This window comes from Plectropomus leopardus, chromosome 2, assembly GCF_008729295.1.
Source record: "Plectropomus leopardus isolate mb chromosome 2, YSFRI_Pleo_2.0, whole genome shotgun sequence".
In the NCBI taxonomy this organism is placed as follows: Eukaryota; Metazoa; Chordata; class Actinopteri; order Perciformes; family Serranidae; genus Plectropomus; species Plectropomus leopardus.
Window position 1 is genome coordinate 12,911,421 of NC_056464.1, and position 22,364 is coordinate 12,933,784.

A 22,364-nucleotide genomic window follows, 5' to 3' on the forward strand; every position below is an offset into this window, starting at 1 on the left:
AAAGGCACAGCACCGCAAAAAAATGCAAACGAGAATAAATCTAGGGTTGTCTTTTACCTCCACTTTCACCGGCGAGTGTGTTTACAAATCCACAATCTTGCAGAGTATACCTTTGACTTAAAGTACGTAAATATTATTAGAGATATGTACTTAAAGTACCAAAAGTAAAAATAGTCATTACGCAGAGTGGCCACTGATGGTGTTAAATTATTATTTAGTATTGATTGTTTATACTGAAACATGAAAGAGCAAGTCCCATTAATGTTGTCACTGGTCATGCAGGGTGGTTTAATCAATAATCGTATAATTTGTATGTAAAATTGTAAAACCCGTGCATACCTATGGTTAACTAACTAAGCTCTTTCCACATATGATGCCTAATTTGACCTGTTCTCAAGACAGTGTGGGCATGGACAAACTTGCACTTGACTGAATGTAATGTAACTCCCAGCATTCCTCCACCCAACTAATTCTGTGTTGAAATGGGCTTGTGTTTAGCATGTCATTATGAATACTGTATGCTCTTTGTCTGCGCTGTTGGTGATACGAGTGGCAGGCATTACAAAAATGTTAATGTTCAGCCTGTTCGAGTAACAGCGTGAAAGCCTACAAAAAGGGAGAAGGAGCACTGGTTAGATGAAGGGAAATTCACCAAACTTCATCTACACATACTACCCACATTGTTTTGATTCAAAACTGGTTGAAAAGATACAAGACGATGCAGGTACATTTAGGTTAAAACACTGAGCGATGCTGCTGTGATATGCAGTACGTCTCTCAGAGTACTGACTAAAGGAGAACTATATATTCTATCAGATACCTGTAGTCTTCAGACTGAGGGAATCTGAACTCCTCCCTCCTCATTCTGGCCAGTGCGGCCCCTCCTTCTCTCTGCAGAGTTACCAGTCGAGTATCCTCGAGCACTTCTTTCATTGAGGCCCTCTGTTCCTCAATGCATTGCTGCACTTCCTGTAGCAGCCACATCAAAAGCAAAGTCAGCATGTTTGATCTGGTCCAAAGTGTTCTGTACACGACATGACGTCACACCGTGGACATGTATATTTTTACCTGGGCGGTGTCTATCTTTTTGCTGCCATCCACTTTCTTGATGGCCTTCTGCAGCAAGCTGTCTGCTCCTTGCAGGTCAGCCATGAAGGAAACCAGTCTCTGAAAAGAATAAAATGTAAGACTTTAAGACCACAGGCTGCTTATTAGCTACAAAGAGAAGACTTACCTCAGTGTGCAGTTAACTATGGCTGAAAAAAATCTTAAGAGCTACTGAACAATGGCATCCTGCTGAAACTTCCCAAACAACATTACTGTAGTAGGCTGCATAAAGCAGTTCATCAAAACTTTTCATCTTCTAGCCTGTATCAGTGCTTCTGCTTTACAACTTCTTTTGAACTGCACATGTCCACAAGTGGTAGCCCATTAAAATATTTTTTCTTTCTCAGATTGTTTTATTTTTAGGAACCTGAAGGTGAAAAATCCATCCATAAATTCACAAACAAAATGCAAAGATAAGAAAAAAAGTCATTAAAAAACATTATCTTTTGTAAGCATCCCTATTCAGTAAATCACCTTTTGACCCCTCAGATTTATTTTGGTTTTGGGAGGGGGGTCACTGGAACATTTTTGTTGATAATTATAACATGAGATGGAGTGCTTTTTTATTGAGCCGTGCTTATATTCAATACAGCAGCACAACCTTGAGTGTGGCATTGCTTTTACAACAGTCCTGCAAGCAACATTTACGAGTTAACAGTAATTTGTTTGTTTGTTTATTATTTATTTGGCGCTGCCACCACATTAATGCTGAATTTATGTGTTCTTTGGATGGTCCCACTTCCTGAGTTAGGAAGTCATTCTTCTTCTTTGATGCGTTAACGAGCACAAAGTTGAAACAACAGATTTGTTGCATTTTATTGCTTAGAGCATTTAAAAAAACAAACCATGTATCTTTATTGAAGCTTTATATAACAACATGCTTTTGTCTCAGATTTATTGCAGCACCAGAAAATCCCTTAAAACTACTAAAATACTGCTTTACCGGACTAATGCTAACTGGTTACTCTGCATGGACAGCAACTAACAGTTACAACCAATGCCATATTACAAAAAAATGACATGCAATATGTAAATTAATTAAACCTTTTTTACCATCAACAAAAAATCTACTTTTGACTCGGCAATATTTGTACCAATTTCTTTTGAAAAATGTCATGGTTGTTGCTGGTAACGTGAATTATTGCAATATGGAACTCTTTTTTTCTTGAGTATTCTGACGCCACATGAATGCATAATAGGGATAGTTTCGCGGCTGGATTGGGACTGCTGCCAAGCGGCACATAAACATTCCTGCTGTCTAGCTACTTTGTGTATGTCTACACGTTACTGCAGGCCAGCTACTCTGTATCGTGAACATTTATCTGTATGTTTCCATTTATTGTGCAATCAGTGAAATTAGAGTCTGTCGACAGTATTCTGATGAGTTAACATTTGTTCAGACAGTACGTTATGTCATTGGCTGATGTTATTTAAGCACGACAGGAGGTTTCCAGTAAAGTTTCAAGGATTTCCCTCCCATCATCCTCTTCTGATGACCATTCATAATTCAACCCAGATATTTTTTTGTGGAAATAAAGTACTATTTTTGTGGTGCAGAATTTGTAACAACATCTGGTAATGTAAGCTAATTAATGGTAAATGTAATGAACATCAGTGAAGTGGAGTCATACATTTGACCCTTTGATTTCTTTCAAAAAACATGGGTCGAAGGTAATGAGCAACTTTAGAATAAATGACACAGAAATTAGGTAAAAGTACAAGAAAATTTCCAGAAAATTAGTTTAAAGAAGTTAAAAAGTTGAAAAAAAGAAAGAGAAAGGGAAATTAACTGGAAAAGGTGCTTAAAGATTAGCACAAATCAGTATACATAAAAAAAAAATTCTGTGACAAAATTTTAAATATGTAATTAGGTGAGATAGAAAAACAGTTTTTCGTTTGCTTTTTTTCCCCTTGACATTTTCCCTAGCTTTTCAAAAACAATTTTCTAAAACTACTAATTTCATGCAATCTGTAAAACAATACTGCTGAGTAATTGCCTTTTTCCCATCTTTTTGAAAGAAATTGCACAAATTTGCTCAGGGTCCAGAGGTTTATATACTTGTTAAACGGGTAAGAAAGCACCATGAAAAAGTGATGTCACTCCAGGTTTCAAAAGGTTAATAATGTGCAAAAAAAGACAAAATGTTTTAGATTATGCTGCAACCTAACACATCCTAAAATATGTTTATTTCATTTGTAGTCATATATTTTATATGATCTATATACTTAAATTATAAATACAATCAGGTCCTGGCTATGGAGCCAGGGTTATACTGATCAGTGTTGCATGACCAATATAAAATATCCGGCCCTTCTTATCCATCTGCAATTTAAACTATAATGAACAATATAATTAATCACCTAGATTGGACTTTCCCCTTGTTACCTCATGCTTCCTCCACTCAAAGATCAACGCTAAACGTGGTGTTAAAGAACAACAGAGATGATGAATGTTTGGCGTGGCCTTGTGGATAACGAATCATCCCCAGTGGGCAGACTATGGTTAAACAGCAGTCTCCTCTGAATCTATGGAAAACTCCACAGTTTATCAACATGATTGTGGGATGTTATATCACAGCTGAGAGCGAATAGTCAGTACCTGATGGAACTGCAGCCAGTCGGCATGACTGTAAGTAAATGTCCCTCCATGGTCAGAGGTCAGCTGGGAAGATTCAACTGTCTTGTTGAGGGCTTTCATAGAGGTCACCATGTCCATCTTATATACAAACATAAAGGCAAGGTTAGGCATGAAGGAGCACTCATCTCTAGTGTCGAATCAAAAAACAAAGGAAAACATGGAAGTTGTTTTCACGTCTGACCTGTAACCCTGGCTGTTTTTCAGGTCGAGGACACGTGTCTTTATCCATCAGCATCACAATACTATGGACAGCATGGAGAGCTTGCTCCTGCAGCAGATAATCAAGGTAAAGGTTGTTGTTAACTTAGATATTTTTCATCCTATTTTCTCATTTTTTGTGTTTGTGAGCGGTGGGAAGAACCACTTTTAAAACTGGTCCAGTACTGAGTGAAAGGGATCAGTGGTGGAAGAAGTATTCAGATCTTTTAACTAAAAGTACCATGGTTTTCCAAACCGTTTCAGTTTCTGGTTCAGTGTAGTAGGATTATCTTTAGCTTTTAATTATTTTTTACTTGAGGAGTATCTTTGTTTTCGCTGAGGAATTTCTGTATTTCTGTATTTATTTCTGATGTTGACACACTTTTGTCAATGACAGTCTGAGCCTGTCAGTGACAAAACCAAGCTCTTTTGGTGGGCTTACATTTATGGTACTCCAATTAGTTACACTGCAGGCCGTTTCACAGCAGTCAGTACATTAGTACACAGTAGTGCACATGTTGCTCCCACTAGACACAAACATGGCAAAATAGGGTTCAGGTTGAAAATGGTCAAAGTTATCCTTTAAAGGTAAAAAATCACGACAGACTGTGATGTGTTTTGATTCAGCATAAGTAGCACCAGATGTTCTGATAATTCAGATATGAGATGGATGATAATCACAGCAAAACAAGTGTACTCTATCATTCATCTTTCCACTATTAACAAAAAGCTTACAGTGAGAATTATAGTATATTTGGACATATTTTAATGCAAACCTGATTTAAAAAAGGGAGGATTGCGCCCCCTAGTGCAATTCTTTACTACTAACAAATCTTAAAGTTGCACAACCTTGATTGAACTAATGTCACCCAGGGTGTGTTTCACGTTCTCAGGCACACGATGACTAATCCTGACATGAGTTTCCTCATCTGTGTGAAACCAGGAATGTGACAATTTCTTCATCTGCCAGTGTTGGATGACATGGTGTTAGTGTTTTTTAAGGTGAATGCACGCATTGATGATTCAGACTTGTGCATGCAGGTTTTTTTTGTTTGTTTTTCTGCTTTACCTGCGCCATCAGTAGAGCTTTGTAGAGGTGAAGTGAAGGAGGCTTCTTCCTGGCATTGATGACCAAAGTCATTCCTAGCTCCCGCACTTCTTTCCTACCAAAACATTGAATCATGTTAGGGCACATTCAAACATTACCCAATCTTCACAGTAGTCTTTGTGATATAAAAGGTTTTTAGACTTATTTACTTATCCCACTTCTCAAATCTGTATTTATCTTTCAATCTTGCCCTGACATCCACACCCACACACACACACATATATCTTCACACATCCTATTCCACACTTTGACGCCTTCACACACCCCTCTTAATGGCCTCTTCTTGGGTTACTGTTGTGCGAGCCTACATCAGACATGGCTGCTAATTCTAGCGAGGCGCTGCATACCAGACAGTTGGCAGCCAGCCTGGCCAGAGACTGTTGTGGTATGGCTCTCTGGTGGGGACAGAGGAAGGCCAAGCTATCTGGTGAAATGGCTCTTTGCACTTCAAAGACTCCATTAAACCCAGTGCAAACAAATAACACTGTTAAAGTGCTCGCTCGTAGACTTTGTGGGGGACACTCATTTGGCAGAGGGTCAGCACAGGTCAATGTAACTGACAGCTGATCTGTAGCTACTACACATGACACAGTCTTTCAGTTCATAAAGTTCTGCATAAAATGTATTGTTTTATTGCTTGTAAAACTATTACTATATAAAGAGATGACCCATAAAGGATCAGTTAGTGTGAATGTAAGAGTATACATCATTTATTCAAAGCTTGTGCTGGACACTGGAGATATTGCAATGGTGTCTGCTGTCCTCTTGTGGTCAGACTTCTTATTGCATACAAGCAGACACAGGAGCTGCCTCATAAACCTAAGAGCTGTCCCCCAGCCATCAATGAGCCACTTATCTACAGATATTTGGTCTTTTTTGATGATAGAGATCAAAGGCGTATCATTACACAATGAGTCCTTGGGCACAGTAATGCAAAAGGCACCACAATAGTTGCATGGCAAAAGAAATACTTTCTTGAGGGAGGGGGGAAAATGCTAAAAAAATGTTAAAACATGCCAAACATTTCTAAAACACCCACTACTTAAACACAATCACAACAAATATTATGTGTGACAATAGACAATGCCATGCAGCCAAGCATGCAAGCATCGAGCAGGTGGCTCGCAGACAACGATGTCAGGCAATACAACAAACAGAACAGGTGTAGAATACACAAGCAGAGAGACAAACAGCCACAGCAAAATAGCAGCCAGAGAGGTAGAGTTTGCATGGGTCAACAGTAAGGAGACAAAGGTTAGAGAATGTTAGTGGAGCAGGACACAGTTGCATGCATCAGTGAGGATGTCCTTATGATGATCAATTCCTTGTTTTTTTAATACCTTGGTATGGAGTGTAAGTAGAGTAATAATTCACAGACATTCTGGGCTGTAACAAGAGGGGACATCCACTCATCTCTGCCTCCATGGACCTCCACCACTGCCCTGCCTGTCCTGTCCCTGCTGCCTGAGGGTTAACAAGACAGAGAGAAAAGATAAAGACTATAGATGCATTTTATTTTTCTTTTAAAGATGCAAATTGTGACTAATTAAAAGTCAATTTTAATGAAAAATGCCATGACAGTACAATTTAACATTGCCTCTTGTAGATATAGGAATCATATCATTTGAATGCTTAAAAATGAATGTTAGAAGTACCTGGCAAAGTAATAATGCCCAGTTCCAGTAGACCACTGATGCTTTTCAAACTTGATTCCTTGGTCTGTGGTGGCTGAGGAGTGTCAGAACTTGCAGAGGGTAATTGAACTTGTGCAGAAGATGGCTTTTCTATCTTTGAGTTATGGAGTTTGGCGTCTGGTCCATCTGCAGTGGAGGGAGTCTCACCCCTACTTGACTGTGAGTCTGCATGACAGTAAACACAAACATAATTGTCTTCTCATAGAAAGAGCAAAAAACCCAAATAAATCAAAGTAGAATTGGAGCACTGCAAGAAAAATACAGTGTGTGTGTATTTTGTTTCTCATTACATTGATTTTGTGAAATCCATCACACTGCATCTCTTGAGGATGCTCTTCTAAGACATCATTAATATTTTCTATAAATCAACTCTTGTGAATTTTCTGTTCTGTCCATTAACCTTTGACTTTTTATACAAACAGTAATAATCTAGCTCTTCATCCATTAATCTTAATAGTCCTCTATCAGCGTGGATGCAGTTGCACAGCTGTGTACAGTCAGCCTTTAAACATTGGACATGGTCTGTGTAACAAAACACTGCAGTGGCCTGGCTACTAAGCCTGGCTTTGATTTTAGACATCCTAATTGGCCTCTCCTTAGGGCCAACAAAGCCTTGCCTGTGCTCTCTCTCTTTGCTGCTTTAATAGTCCATGACAAGCATGTCTCCAGTCAAGATCTCAACATGCCCTTCTGAGGGCATGAGGGTGCACGCCAGCGGGTGCAGTGGGACACAGAAAGCTCCTTCTTGCATGTTATTCTGTCTCTATACATTAGAGGAATGCTCTGCACTTTCTTTCTCCCCAATGGGTTCAGGCCCCTCCTTTCATCAGGGTGCAGCATGCTATTTCCGTTCACTCCCTCGGTAATGGGAATAACGTGAATGTAGCCGTGCTGCCGTAGACCCCAGACAGCAGTGGGAGAAGATCATACTCAAGACTGAGCTTTGACCCTTTGAACTCTCTTTCTGAAGAGCTTCTATGATCTCTTTGTAGCACATTCCCTCAAGCACACGAGGTCACGGTCGAGTTTCAATCAGTCTGTTTGGTGTTAATGTTCAGTTGCCCTTTCAGCGTTGAGCAACGGATCATAATAAACAGCTGTATGTGCAGTAATAACAGTGTACAAACTTTGCATGTGAGACAGAGGAAAAGGAAATGAAGATTGTATCAGAAAAGTCGTTTGAACATTCAGCATTAAAGGGTAACTGTTATTTTTCAACACAGACTTCATTTTCCCATGTTTTGTGTCTAATGAGAACAATAATTTCTGAAACTTGAATCCAGTATTGAGCGGAACTGTGAAACAGGCTGTAATGTTACCACTCAGGGCATTCATTACAAGTGCTTGTTTTTGCCAGTGGCAGATTATTACACTATGTATCTGATAACATTAAGGAAAGGATCCTTACAGTGCAATCCCTTTTTAATTAAGAGTAAGATCATTTTTGTTTAACCAGAAACAGCCCTAAAAACTGCAATTGCCAAACACACCAGACTCCATTTAAATAAACACTTTTATCACTGTAAATCACACCTTATTCAAGGTCGACAGAGACAATATAAAGTTGACAAAGGCCATCTTGATTCGCCTTTCCAATATTTGGACAATCAACAAATCTGGCTTGGTTGAAATAGACATCCAGTTAGATGTGAAAGTATGCCGGATCTGTAAACGCTAAAATTACCGTTTATTTATGAGTCTGGTCAGGTTGCGATAGCAATTTTCTGGTGGTTTCTGGTTAAAGAAAAAGGACTGTCTCTGTTTGGATCCTTTTTATAAGTTGTCAGACACTGTGACACTCAGCCTGTCAGTGGCAAAAAAAAAAAAAAATTTTAGTGGACATAAATTAATGTTGCACAAATGCCCTAAGTGATTACATTACAGCCTGTTTCACAGCTGCCGACTCCATCAGTCTTTTTTAATTCTGCAGTTTCAAAAATGGTTGCCACCATTAGTCACTGTGACAAAAACATGGTAAAATGGGATCTAGGTTAAAAATACAAAATGTACCTCTGACTTGCCTACTCTGTTTACCTTTTTTAGGGGGCTTGAGTCTTTCCAGCTTCAGAGTCACCTGATCCAACAGTTCACCTTTTTTACACTGCATTATGCTGGTGATTGTTTCAGGGCAGATATCGCTGTGGCTCCTGTTGTTGAGTTTATAGAGAAGTGGACTTCCTTTAGAAGTCTCTGACACGGTGGACAGAGACCTAACCTTAACTTTGTGTTTTCCTGATGGTTTCACGACCTCCACCTTCTGATGTGGTTTAACATCACCATCTGATTCTGGATGCACACTTGCATTATGTTGTGACTGGTGGGATATAAGTTTCATGTGAACTTTGTGACTGTGGCTCAAGCCAGGGGTTGATATCAAAATCTTGGGTGATTCCTTCATGAGGTTTTCTGAATCAGAACTTGTGGGAAGGTCCTTGAGGTGAGGCACAAAGTTTTCCGGTGTCGGTTCACAGCAGTGTCTGTATTGGCAGAGCTCCTTACTTATCGTGGGTTTGTTACAGTGGACACAAAAGTTTGTGAGTTCGCCTCTTTGAGCTTCAAATGCACCCCTGGATCTTAGTTCACCCTCTTCACAAACGCCGACCTCCTCCAGCGCAGCCAGAAGGTCCACACTCCCCCTTTCAAAGGCAACTGGGTTTCTCAGTGCTGCCACATATGAGTCTCTGTATCTACACTTCAAGTCTTGATCAGTGAGCTCATGCCCCAGCCGTCTCTGGCTGCACGGTGTACAAGGCTCCTCTGGATACTGAAGGGTGCGTCCACAGGGAACGCTATTCCCAAGAGGCACAGGTGGCGGTGGTCTGACAGGTTTGAACAAAACTGGATTGGGTGGATTTGGATGACTGCCTCTCTGTTTATCCACAAACTCCTTCCCTTTGGCGATATCTACCAGGTCTACATAATCGCCCTCTATCTCTCGATAGTTACGGCTGTCCCAGGTGTTAGGAGAAACCCAACCAACAGGTTTGATTAAAGGTCTGGAGCATGACTTGGGGGTTCGTCTATCATGATCCATTTTGACAAGTTTGGAAGAACAGTCCGCAGGTCGCAAAGATGCTGGCATTCGGTCTTTTGAAGAAAGAAAAATGGCTTCCATTGGGAGGGTGGAGGAATTGAAATGGGAGGGAACTGAGATCTGTTTTGGCTCAGGGGGAGCTTCCCGGTAAGTTGGCATGATCTTAGGTTTGTCTAAAAACTCTGGGATGGCAATTGTAGCCCAAGGCAACTTAATTACTCCTTGATCTGTGCAAAGCAAGCAACGTGACAGAGGGGTTCCCTGGCGTCCTTCATTGATGTCCTGCAGCCATTCCTCAGTGAAGATGCAGGGGTAGGAGGTCTCAGGGACGGGGGTCTCCTCCACCTCTCGACAACCCTCCTCCAGAAGACTTTTGAGGACAATGCGAGCTGCTTGGTCCCCGAAAGGTTCAACCTGAAGATAGAAGTCTCCAGGGCGCAGCAGCAAAGGGTTAACGGGTGCTAACTGGATGACGGTTTTGTCATGGAGACACAGAGGCCAGCCCTCACAGCGGAAAACCACATCAGAGTATCCAGCCTAAAAAGAAAATAGTTTTCAGTGTAATGCTGATTTAATTTGCACTCTTTATAATTATATATTTTTTTACATTTCTATGCACTTTTCTGACCTTGTGTTTTCAAATAATTTTTTTGTAGCATACTGTTAAGTTAAATTTGCAATCAATATAATTTGAAACACTGATGATTTCAAGTCATACATACAGCATGTGAAGAGCAGATTTACGTCACTTATATATTTCTGTGTGTATATATATTTTGTAGTCTACAACACAGTATTTACAAGCAAAACTATAGCTTTTAAATGTATCATGTTTTTACACAAACCTGTTTATGGGATGCATAGACTCCCTAACCCTCCACTCTGAACTGTAAATAAATGGATCGAGAATGTCTGTGCTCCAGCTATATAAGGACAATGTAAAAGGGACATCCTAAGCCCTAATAATGAAAAAAAATCCAGTTAGTGCAACACTGAAAAGGTTATTCCTAATGTATTGTAGCATATGCTACTCCAATTATGCTACTATTGTCTTATACCTATTTTGGAGATGAGCATGGGCCACGTGTTGGAACTACAGCTCCCATAAATTTGGGGGTTTGGGGGAGTGTAAACAGGAAGTGTGATGTCGGAATGCTGACTGTGGGCACCAGCCGACTTTCCTATAATACATTCATGGCGAAACCAGCGTGAATTCCTCTTTTAAAAACGTATATTTGATTACATTTGATAAATTAGCACTACTAAAGTAAGCCGACTTCAGTATTAGCTGTTCTTTTTTCTTTTCTTTCTTTTACAATGTACTGATGGATGTAGAGACAACAAACTGGATTACTCTGATACTGACGGAAACTTAAAAATGCGACGATTCTTACGTAATTCGGGGAGTTCTGTAGTAATACGGAGCGTTTGTTTTCCCTCTGTGATTTCTAAAGCAAATATATGGACATTTATTTGCGATGGACATCGTAGACAGTGGTATCTCGTAAGGGTAAGTCACACTGAATGTAAAAGTATCTAAGGTGAAGTCAGGTAATTTGTGAAAATGGGAAAAATAAGGTTTGACATCTTTGGGTCTTTACATATTAGCAGCAATTTTGTTTTATCAGTCAAAGATAGGATGAGCAGAGCAGAGAGTCAAAATGATATGATAGCATGGTGATTTTCTGTTTTTGGTAACAATATTGCAGCTAAAAAAACGGTTGCAGGATGCTTTTATGAAATGTTTCACTTTCGTAATATACTTAACTTTCATGCAAAAGAGTTGTATGTGAGCACGTAATATAGTCAGATAAAATGGGACATTTTTGTGTGGTAAAACTAGCGTGTTTTCAAGCTCCCAAGTGCCATAAAGCCATGACTTATGCTATTGTGTGCCAAACTGTCATATTATAGCTATTTCTGTCATTTGTGTCACTCAAAAGATGTTTAACATGATATCTTTTATCTCATTTTACCTGGCACTGGAGTGAGGTAGGGGTCTTAATGTGTTTGAAGGTCCAAATTTCCAAAATATTCTGATTTTAAGAAATATAGCTGAGAACAATAACAGGTTCTGAAAGTAACCTTGAAAGTAATATTCAGAGTTTCAGGTGGTTTCATTGTTAATCTCTAGTGTCACACATGAAATGACTTCACCCCACATAATGTCTGTTTTACTGCAAAATGCTCTCATAGAGCTGATGCTGCTGATGTACCCACTGATGTGTATTGATACTCACGCATGCTGCCTGTTGGACACTCTCCAGCAGGTGCTTAGAGGGGATAAGGAAGTCCAGCAGACACTGTAACGCATCACCGTGGTAACGCTCCTCTATGGTGCGAAACAACTGGCTGAGGACGATGGGTGCTGTGGCCTCGAAAGGAGGGAAGAGGGCCGAGAGGGCACCCTGGATGGACGAGTCCAGAGATTCTGGGTTCTGGAAGACAACAAGAGGTCATGATTGGTGAGGTATGTGCAATAATTATTCTGTATATAGCTCGTAAGACTCTGGCATAAGTTTTGTCCAGGACACATCTCAAGAGTGTCAGCAGCAGCAAAACGTAAAAAAATGTTTAAAAGCATTAGGTTTACTTTTTTGTGATTTTTCCATCTTATAGTGTACGTTTGGGTTAATTTTACCAAGTTTTCATGAGGCACAGGGCCTTAAACAAACTCTAAAATGCAGACATCAAATTTAAAAAAATACAACAACGGCAAATTATCACAAGGAAACAGCAGCAACATATGACAAAGGCTGAACAGAACATTAGTGTCAGTGCAGAAATAAAGGGGTGGTGTAATCTGCACATTATTCTCAAATGAGAATTGCATTGACCTTTCAACTAAAGCACATTAATCATGAAACATTTAATTTAGGACAAATAAATCTTCCATTGCAGTATGTCTTGTCTCATATAATTAAAACAGCGGCCCCCATCTGAAATCCTGCCATCACAGTTAATAAATACTATCAAATGTGGTTTAAATCTTAATTGAAAGGCCTTTAATATCTCTTGTTGTGCTGTGTATGTTTGGGTCAAATGTGTGTGAAAATTAGTAACCTGAGTGTCTAATGTGAACCCTAAATTGCAGCTGTAAGTGTCTCTCAAATAAAACTGATTTATTTGAAGAAGGTTCACACGGCCCAGATGTGTCAAGAACAAATGCTCTGCAAATGCAAAATGACAGGACTAATATTTTCCTTGGCCTTTTACCCCTCACTGTGCTCCTTTGGAATCCCCTCAAAGAGTTTTTGGGTTTCCAGGAACAAAAAAAAAAAAAAAATGATATGCCTCTCTGCATGAGTGCACTTCTTGGATCAGTGAAGTATTACCGGGCCTACCTGTATCAGAATTAAACTAAAACATGCAGCACAAGTTCAAACTCACAAGAATCTAAACATTTCAAATAATTCCATCCACTTAACAAAAAGGCTTTGAGGTAAATTAAAAACTGCCATCTATAGGGGATTGAGAGGGGTATTTTGGTTGAGCATAATCAAAAGCTTTTCAACTTATCTGGAGATGATTAAGTCTACATGAGTTTGGACAACTTGTTTCATGTCTGGCCAGGATATGCTTCATTTAAACTGGTATATTTGTAGCAGACCAAGGTCAGCGTCTGATCTTATTCAAAGTGACAAGAAGAAGCAAAGCAGACCAAAGAAATGCATAGTCCCATTTAAAGATGCAAGTGCGTGGAATGACATTATTCTCTGTCAAGAGGCACACTAGGTGCCTCTGTTTACTGCATGTATATATGTTTATAGCATTTTTGTTGAACAGCCCTATGGCATGAATGTGAGGTGGTGATGTTTTGGGATGTGAATGCTGTCAACATAGATTAGTAAAACAGCCAAGCATTTTAATGCAGTGCTGAGCACTGCAAAAACTGCACCCTAGATTTGATTGTGCAATATTGAAGCTACAGTGAAATGACTTCTTGGCTTTGCTTGTCAGTTGGTTGTAAATTTTTATATGAATCTAACAATTACTTTATGGTAATATGCTGGGACAGGGCTCTTTTAACGAACTGTAGCAGCTCTGTGAGGCTGTACTGAGGAGGCCTTGAGTGCTAACATCAACAGGTCAGCATGCTAACATGAACACAGTGGCAGCATTTCGCTGACACGGTATAATATTGACCATGTTCACCATCTTGGTGTGTAAGCAAGCTCACATTTTTTCTTATTACCAAGACACGCAAAGTACAGATAAGGCTGACTGAAACTCACTGTCATTGCAGGTGTTTGTTCATAACCCAGATCATTAGTATCTGGTATTATAATTTCATGGCACTAAATGAAACATTTTGTTTCTTTTTTTATATTTGCTTGGTTGTAATATTTTTTTTATATCCTATTTATTGGATTTATGTGCAAAACTTGATGACAGTACATCCAATACATTTCACTACATAACAAAAATGTGAACTTCATGATGATGTTCATGAGAAGTCAGGGGATTATCAGATACCCCTTTCCTACCAAAAATTAGCACATGCATGCAGGTTTTTTAAACAAGAGTAAACCAGCTAAAAATATACTAGACTGCTTTGACATTACCAGTACAGAGTAGAGGTGTATACATGGCTCTGCAGCAGGTCTCTTAACACATGCAGGCTCTGCAGCAAACAAGTTATGTGTGTGTGTGGGTCGTGCTGGTGTGTCTGTGTGCGGGTTGTGTTGGTGTGTCTGTGTGCGGGTTGTGTTGGTGTGTCTGTGTGCGGGTTGTGTTGGTGTATCTGGCCTATCTGAACAGGTCTTAGTCGCTAACCACAGCAGGCGTGCTTTTCATGCGATCAGTTCACAGTACCCTGCTGTGTCAATCTTCCAGCCCCACAAAGGAGTCTGTTTTTGCCCCCCTCCCCTCCTCATTTAGCTTGATGGCCTGTGAGACCAGAGAGCGGCCCAGGGTAAACACAAGCGCTGCAGCTTCAAAGACCTCACACTGGTTAACACTGGGACTGTACTGACTGCTTGGCTAACGGATGCTTATGTGAGCAACACACTGGGAACAAAGGTCATAAAGCTGTTTCACTATTCAATGAATAATTCAGTAAATCATTCAACTTTGATTGTACAACTCAGTTTAGTTTTTGCATTCACTGTTGGCTAAAACTTCAGTATTGTGTACTCTGAGACAAGGGGGCTTTGTCCAATTTCAGTGTCTGTGAAATACGTTAGTGAACCTATGCTAAGGCTTTGTATCTCTTATAGACATTGCATGTCCTCAGTAGAAAAGAATGCTTCCTTTTTCTGATTGTGCACATCTGTCACAATAGATTAGGAAATGGAGAACAGAATACCTTCGAGGCAGGCTGTAGAATAGTAATGCATCACAGCTGCTTTAGACTTACTCCAGCCATTCAAGTTTGGGTTCTACTGTATTTCTCAAAGCTAATGATAAACCTGAGGTCACTTGTAATATGACACAGTTCTGGGAAGTCACTGTACAGGGTTAGGACCTTCAATATCCTTGTGTGTAAGTTTCATTTAAAAAAATTGTCTGATGTAGACTTTCATATTTTTTTTGATGATACCACAAAATCATTGAAGCATGTCCACTTCTCTGTAGCCTGACTTTAAATCAGTACTTTCTTGAAATTCAACCTTAAACAAAAATATCAGTGACTTATTATCATAACATTACTTCAACATCATTTGAGATTTAACCCTCTTTTTGTTAACACTCTGGCTAAAATGACAAACTCTTACGCCTGGATAAACTTCTTCTGAAAACAAAGACGGTAAAAAGCATGAGACATTTCCCCCTGACTGGAGCTCCTCTCTGTGGGTGGTTTGGTGAGTGATACTCATATGAGTGAGACCCTCTTGAGATTTTAGTGAGCATTGCTCAGCTGGACCCAGTTCAGACAGGCCAGCCAGCCAAATGAACTGAGGGTAAGCTGCTGGTGTTGTGAGCACTTCTGTATCTCATTACATCTGACAGACTGCCAGACAACATGCCAAACAGGCCTGGACTGTGAAAGGTTCAGCAGGAATTTTTTTGGAGACAAAGCTAAATTGTGTCCTGACTGAGAAGATGCTAATGGTGTGATAGCTGAAAACATAAATTTAATCATAATCATAATAATTGGAAACTTAACTTGTTAAAACTAGGGCTCCGTGTTGAAAGAGACTCAGATCATCAGTCGAAGACTGTCAGTCGACTGAGATTGTTCAAGTTAAGCGGTGATTTTTCAGGACTTTTTTGTCACATATTGTGCTGTGCACTGCACTTCAGGGGATGTTTTGGTCCCCAGACTTTGCTGAGGAGTGAGCGCTTCTGATTTTCAAGCAATTCTTTGCAGCTGTGGACATTGAGGGAGACAGAGACCGCACTGTAAGGTGAAGAAGTGGTGACTTTACAGCTCACAGCAGGTTAATACAACACAGTCTCTGGCTTTTGTTTGATATCTAGTGGCAGCAAAAAATGTTAATGTTAATGCACATTTAGAACCTGTCATTAGCACTGTTAGCTTGTTATCTACATTACGTGAATGGCACAATGAACGTCCAACAGACCCTGTTCAGACTTCACAACTTTGTATGGAAAACTAAATATTAGAAATGAATTTCTAATATTCATATTGAGCAGCCAAATCAGATTCAACTGGCATAATTGTGAGTCAGGTACAGCCATGTTTAAAGTAATTAGTACTTGCACATAATATGCAAGCAATTTTGAATCTGAAAAAGAGCATTAGAACGAATGGAAAACTCTTCTCTAGAAGAAGAAAACATACTTTATTGATCCCAGAGGGGAAATTCATTTTTGTTTTTTCCCTTTGTTGTTATTTTTACACATTACACACACAGGCCTGAAATACACACAAACCCTTACACATGCATTAATAGAGAGATGTCAGAGCGAGGGGGCTACATGCAAATATGCACTAAGCATTGGGGGTTCAGTGCCTTGCTTAATAACACCTCAGCAGTGCTCAGAAGGCAAACTGGCACCTTTCCAGCTACCAATCCACACTCCATACTTGGTCTGTACAGGGATTTGAACCACGACCCTCTGGTTCCCAAGCCAAGTCCCCAAGGACTGTGCTACTGCTGCCCCCATAAATAACATATGAGGAAAACTCATTTCAAACTTCATTTTCTCTAGTTCTCATGAATTAGGCCCCGTCTACAGAGATATTATTGGTTATTAGTGAAAACTGATATTTTCCCCCTGTGTTTTTAAAAATATTTCTGTCCACATAACCTTTGTTGTACTAAATATCTCTTTCAGCAATAGAATACAAAAACTAACACTGTCTTTAGCTGTCCTCAGCAGTCTCCAGCAGTGTCCCCTCACGACAAAAGTAGTAATGTGTCCAGAATTATTCAAATCAGTAACCGGAGATCTCATCATCGTTGATTCTACTTTGATATGAGGATGAAGGCCCTCACTCAAATATACGATTGATGCTCTACGAGTGCTTAAGTTTTCTTTTCTTTCTCTTTAAACAACAATCCCACGTTGAAAAGTCTCTCACTATCTGCTGATTTGACAGGGTATAATGCAAAACTGCCTTCACTGGCGGACTTTAAACAACAGATGCAAAGCTCTGCCTTTGCATTTGTCTGCTAAGTGGTACAACAATACTAAGTTTATGTGTAAAACAGCCATTAGACCAAAAAGCACTTAAAAAAAAAAAAAAATTTCCAAACCAGTAGCGTGCCATTGTTTCTTGCATATGCCAGTTACAATAAGCCACAATGGGCATGTGCTGGGCTAATTGAGGAGATAATGTCATCGTTTCCCAAACACTCTGTTTTATATGCACACTCATCCGTGTGCACTTTTTATCAAAACATTAAACAAAGTTATGTAAAATGTGCACCTTAGAAGGTTTTTTAAATTTTTCTTTTTTAAAATCTTCATTTTAGTGTGCTAGAACTCTTTGTCTGTGTGTGGGGAAGAGTCCAAAATGTAGAGGAAAATGTAAAAAAAAAGCTGTATATAGGTTTTAGGCGTTAGATTTGTCTCGTTCTGCTTTTTGAAGGTATTTGTTTGTTTGCTGCTGGTATCACAGCTGTCTTAATACAGCAACAGAGGAGTAGTTTGGTTAATAGGTTGTACACTGAGTGGAAAAGTGATGCCAGTGCATACCCTGTATAAATGCCAAGAATACAACTGAAGTTCTGAGACGTAGTTTCTTTTCATGCAGGCTCCCTTTTGATGAACACACCCATAGCATCATAGTTTCGACTTTGTAGACATCCATTGCTAGAAAACCAAACTGCATGCAGCCGGCTTCTGAATAATTAGCTGAGAGAGAGAGAGAGAGCACAGGCATGTGTTAATATGAGTAAAGCAGATTTGGGGAGAGCTGATTCACTGGACCTATTCACCTATTTGAAGTGTGCAGTACATTTGCAATGTCCTTTTAAACTTTTTGTCACCCTGCTATTTTGTCTGCACCACAGCCTTTTCCTTTTGTGTTTTTAACAGATCCTCCCGCAACAAAAACTCCTGGTTAACAGCAATTTATTCAGTCCCGCTTGAGCACTCAGACACAATCACTTCCCTTCATCCTTATGATAACACAGTCTTTCATTATATATTGCTGCCCAGCATCTTGCTCACGTTTCCTTGACAGAAACAAAGTTACTACTTCTTTTTCCAAAGTATTTTTACTCCCACGTTTAGCCAGCAAGGAGTGTTCAATCATGTTTAAATCCTGAACCTTTATCCTGGCCTACAGAGACAGAGGGTTTTGATTGATGTCCAGCTGACGACTACATTCCACGGCCTCCTCCTCTCCACACTCAGCACAAGGGGGATTCCCTCGCTGCCCAGTATTGTCCACTGCAGCCAGTGATTAAACTCTAGAAATAGCTTCAGTCGCTAACAAAGCTCATTGTTTGACCTCAACTGGCATGCTACTGTGGACAAAAGGCATCTGTCTTTGTCTGGTCCTCCATCCAGGCCCCCTGGGAGTTTTTGCAGTGATGACTATTAAGCAGATAATTACAGGTTTCCTCCATATTGCCTTGGGCTTTGGCCAAAGACAATCAGGACCCAGTTTTGAGCCACGGTATAAACAAGCTGTCGAGGTATGTTACGCACAATGTGTATCCGTGTTTTCAGCCACAATGGCTCAAAAGATTAGAGTAGGTAAGCTGACAAAATTTGATTTTAAAGAAGATTAACTTCAGCTAAATGGACGCAGCTCCTGATGTGACACGCTGAAAGGATCTGTTGATGACTCTGTCTTGACTGGTCATCACATTTGCTTGAAATCCTCATAAGAAACGGACTGTCACTGCACCTCCAGGCTGAACCCAAAACATAAGCAGATGTGACAGTTGAGTCGAGACCTGCCAGTTAATCCAGAAGACTGCCTGACTTCTGCATGTACAGACATGCAGACGTGTCCGAGTGTCTCAGATAACACAACTCAGCCGTAACATTAGCCAATCACAGCACCGGCACAGAAAACTAATGGTGTATGACTCCACAAGAAATATTAAGAAGTAATAACATGTGGAAAAGAGAGCATAATTCACGGCTAATTAATGACTATACCTGGTTTTACACTAAAACCTAAACGTGGGTAGATACTGAGCCTTGTTGCAAACATAATCAAGATTCTAGTCTTATGCTGCGTGTACATGGATTCAGGCAGACAGTAAACAGCAAACTGGATATTATTTTAGTGGATGACAGCAGGGCAGTAAACTGAGGTGAGGCTGACAGAGAATAACATCAGGCTGACGGTAGACAGCATTGCCATCCAAAGTTAAAATATTTTAACTCTGTGGCAAAATCTACAACCACGTTACCTATCTCTCTTCCAAGTGGACAAAACATCGGCAGTCTGGATAAGGATATTATGTTACTGTGATCATTCAGATTCTTTCATAATTTTTTAAGCTAAATCTTTTATTGACAAACAGATTTTTTTTAAAATCTCTACCTGATTTTTCATGTTTTCTTCTGCAACTGCATTTTTGTTTTAAATCAGGTTATTAGACAAAAATATAAGTAATAAGATTTTCTAACTTTTTTCCTCTGACTAAACATTTTTATAATTGTGTATGTACCCCTGTTTGGGTTTTTTTTTAATATAAATGTCTTCTAATGTCTGCTTTTAAGTGTTTATACCACTTATGTTAATACTATAATCAGATAATGATTATTAACAGTATGGCCATAAAGAATGTGAAAGTCAACCATAACTTTGTCCACTTGGCCTTTCACCTCACTATATTAGTATTTTTTACTGCAGGAATCTGTGATTTTTGTTGCTTCCTCCTCAGAAAAAATGCAGGCAGAGGGAAGGATTGCTGCAGATAAAAACACTGCCACACACTTCTAGTTTGTCATAAATGATGATTGAGAGGGATTATGTTTGTATAATTCTATACATTTTGGGGGGAAATCTTACATAGTGTACCTTTAAGATTTTCTATTCCATTCTTAAAATACATTTGTTTGTTTGTTTTTCCTGTTGCGTGCAAAAACTCTTGTCTGTCTCCCATCTGCCTGAATCCATGTGAATGCAGCATTAGTCATATCATAATCAAAAACATGTTCCCATGTTATCTCAGTTTTTTCCCTCTTCCACTTTTTTCCCTCTTAAACCTTTAGTATCTCCTGTTTGGCGCAGAGACAGTGCTGTCTTTGTGTATGATCCACTCTTGTAAACTCAGCAGAGGGGCACTCTATTCAGCTAAGCCATCTTAAATCCTTTTAACCAGTAAAAGAGGCTCCGACGACACAAACCTCTACATCATTTCTTAGTCACTGCTGCCAGGAGCAAACACAGTGTGTGTTCGCTATCAGACTTTTAATCTGGCGGTGTTCCTGATATTCATTCACTTTGTAGTTTGTAGGAGCTCAAACTATGTTTGTAAAGTGAAGAGGCCCCTTTAATAGTGTGTCAGGTTTCTGGTTTGACCTTCTGTTTTGTTATATCACACAAGATCCAAGAATTTAAAACCAGCCAGTTTGTGCAGGATGACGGTGAGCTGAGATTTGATTACACAAGTGAATCATTAATCCGCCCTGAATCTGTAAATAATGAACAATGAACTTGTAATATTCTGCCGTTTAACTTGGAACAACACTGCTGCAGATATCTGTCTCTTACTGTCTGACTGAACAATCAACCAAGTGTCTGAATCCGACATTAATCTGTGCTGTCATTTTTAAAATGCTGACTCACAGCCGCCTTTCATGGCAACCACATGTTGCGAAATGTATCATTTAAAAAACTTGTTCTGAAACAAAGCCTGCATTTACTACTGTTTTGGATACACTTTACAAAAGACTGATTATCTCTTATCCTGTCATGCCAGGTGAGCATATTCTTAAGTGGAACCACAGGATCAGACAGGTGTATACAGTAGTTTCTCAATGCCTGATGAGGTGATTGGCAAGGAGGTGCAGCAGGGTGTGAATACAAAATTTAAAAAATGCGCAAGGCTTCCCCACAAGATTAAAAAACGCCCGATGTACACTTAAAAACAAATACAGGCGTGTAACAATTGAAAAATTCACATTTTTCTGGAATGTCTCCATGACTGATTCACAATGAACCGCTCCCATTTTACATGACAAAACAAATTCTCCTGGATCACAGCTTATATCCCAAAGCTTACATCCTGGCAAACTATCAGGAAACAAAATTCAAAACGATTTGTTTTTTGAGACAGTAACACACTTTGATGGCTCCCATAGCTCACCTCACAATGTTAAAATGGCCTAGAAATCAGGAAAGACAAATAATACAAGTAAAGGAAGGCTCTATGAAATCCATTAGGCTGTAGCACAGGGGATTTGTTAGTTGGTCGGCATGTGAGTGTGTTTACAAGGAGTGTACTAAACACTGACATCTGCTGCTCTTCATTCTGGAGCTTTGCAAAGTTTTCTGTAAGTCCAAACAAGTGCACAGCTCCAAACAGAGCTAAACAGAGCAGCTCTACATGGCATACAAAGTGTGAGATTTATCCCTTTGTTGCCCCGTCACACAGGGTGTCACCTCAGATTTGCCCTCAAGATCTGATTGTCGTTCAGCTGGTTTTGAATTTAAACAAGCAAACTGTGATTCTTGTGACTTGAGACTGAGGTGTGGTGATCACTGAACCAGCTATAATACAACTGTTATCTTCCCAAAAAAGCGAACAGCGGAGCCACAACAACTTTCAAACACAGTCTCGGGAGGAAATGACAATGTTGCTGTAACTGAAACACTGCAGACAATGCTTGCTGAAAACTCACAGAAAGCCCTATAGCTGAGCCGATATTTTCCCTCTAAACACTCACTGCAGAACCTCTGTTGAGTTTGACCCACTTTTTTGATGCAGGGATAATAAACACACTGAAAATGCGTCTCACAGCTCCACGAAAACTCTCACAAACTCAACTTGCTGATTGAAGCAGAATAGAAATAATTCGGCTCAAACAGCTTCTCGGAGCAGATGTCTGCAATTATACATATTTTCTCTATAAATCACATTGCTTTATAGTTTAGATTTTCCCAGTCTGCCTTTGTTGAACTTTGGCAAAATCACAGCAAGTGAAGCAGCGGCAGGAATTCATCTGCCAAAAGGAGCACAGACGATAGTATTGTAAAGACTT

The 22,364-nt window shown here is 39.7% G+C and overlaps 1 protein-coding gene across 1 annotated transcript in view; it reads right to left on the reverse strand.

Annotated features, from left to right (window-relative positions):
- The window catches only part of LOC121954103, a 34,149-nt gene that overhangs the window by 9,131 nt on the left and 2,654 nt on the right, over positions 1 to 22,364 (reverse strand). Inside the window, exons 2-10 of the mRNA XM_042501439.1 lie at positions 12,020 to 12,217; positions 8,780 to 10,316; positions 6,707 to 6,910; positions 6,392 to 6,515; positions 5,013 to 5,106; positions 3,927 to 4,013; positions 3,707 to 3,823; positions 1,069 to 1,167; positions 821 to 969 (exon numbers count right to left, since the gene is read on the reverse strand). Of these exons, the coding sequence (XP_042357373.1) occupies positions 821 to 969; positions 1,069 to 1,167; positions 3,707 to 3,823; positions 3,927 to 4,013; positions 5,013 to 5,106; positions 6,392 to 6,515; positions 6,707 to 6,910; positions 8,780 to 10,316; positions 12,020 to 12,217 (2,609 nt within the window). The remainder of the gene's footprint in view (positions 1 to 820; positions 970 to 1,068; positions 1,168 to 3,706; positions 3,824 to 3,926; positions 4,014 to 5,012; positions 5,107 to 6,391; positions 6,516 to 6,706; positions 6,911 to 8,779; positions 10,317 to 12,019; positions 12,218 to 22,364) is intronic.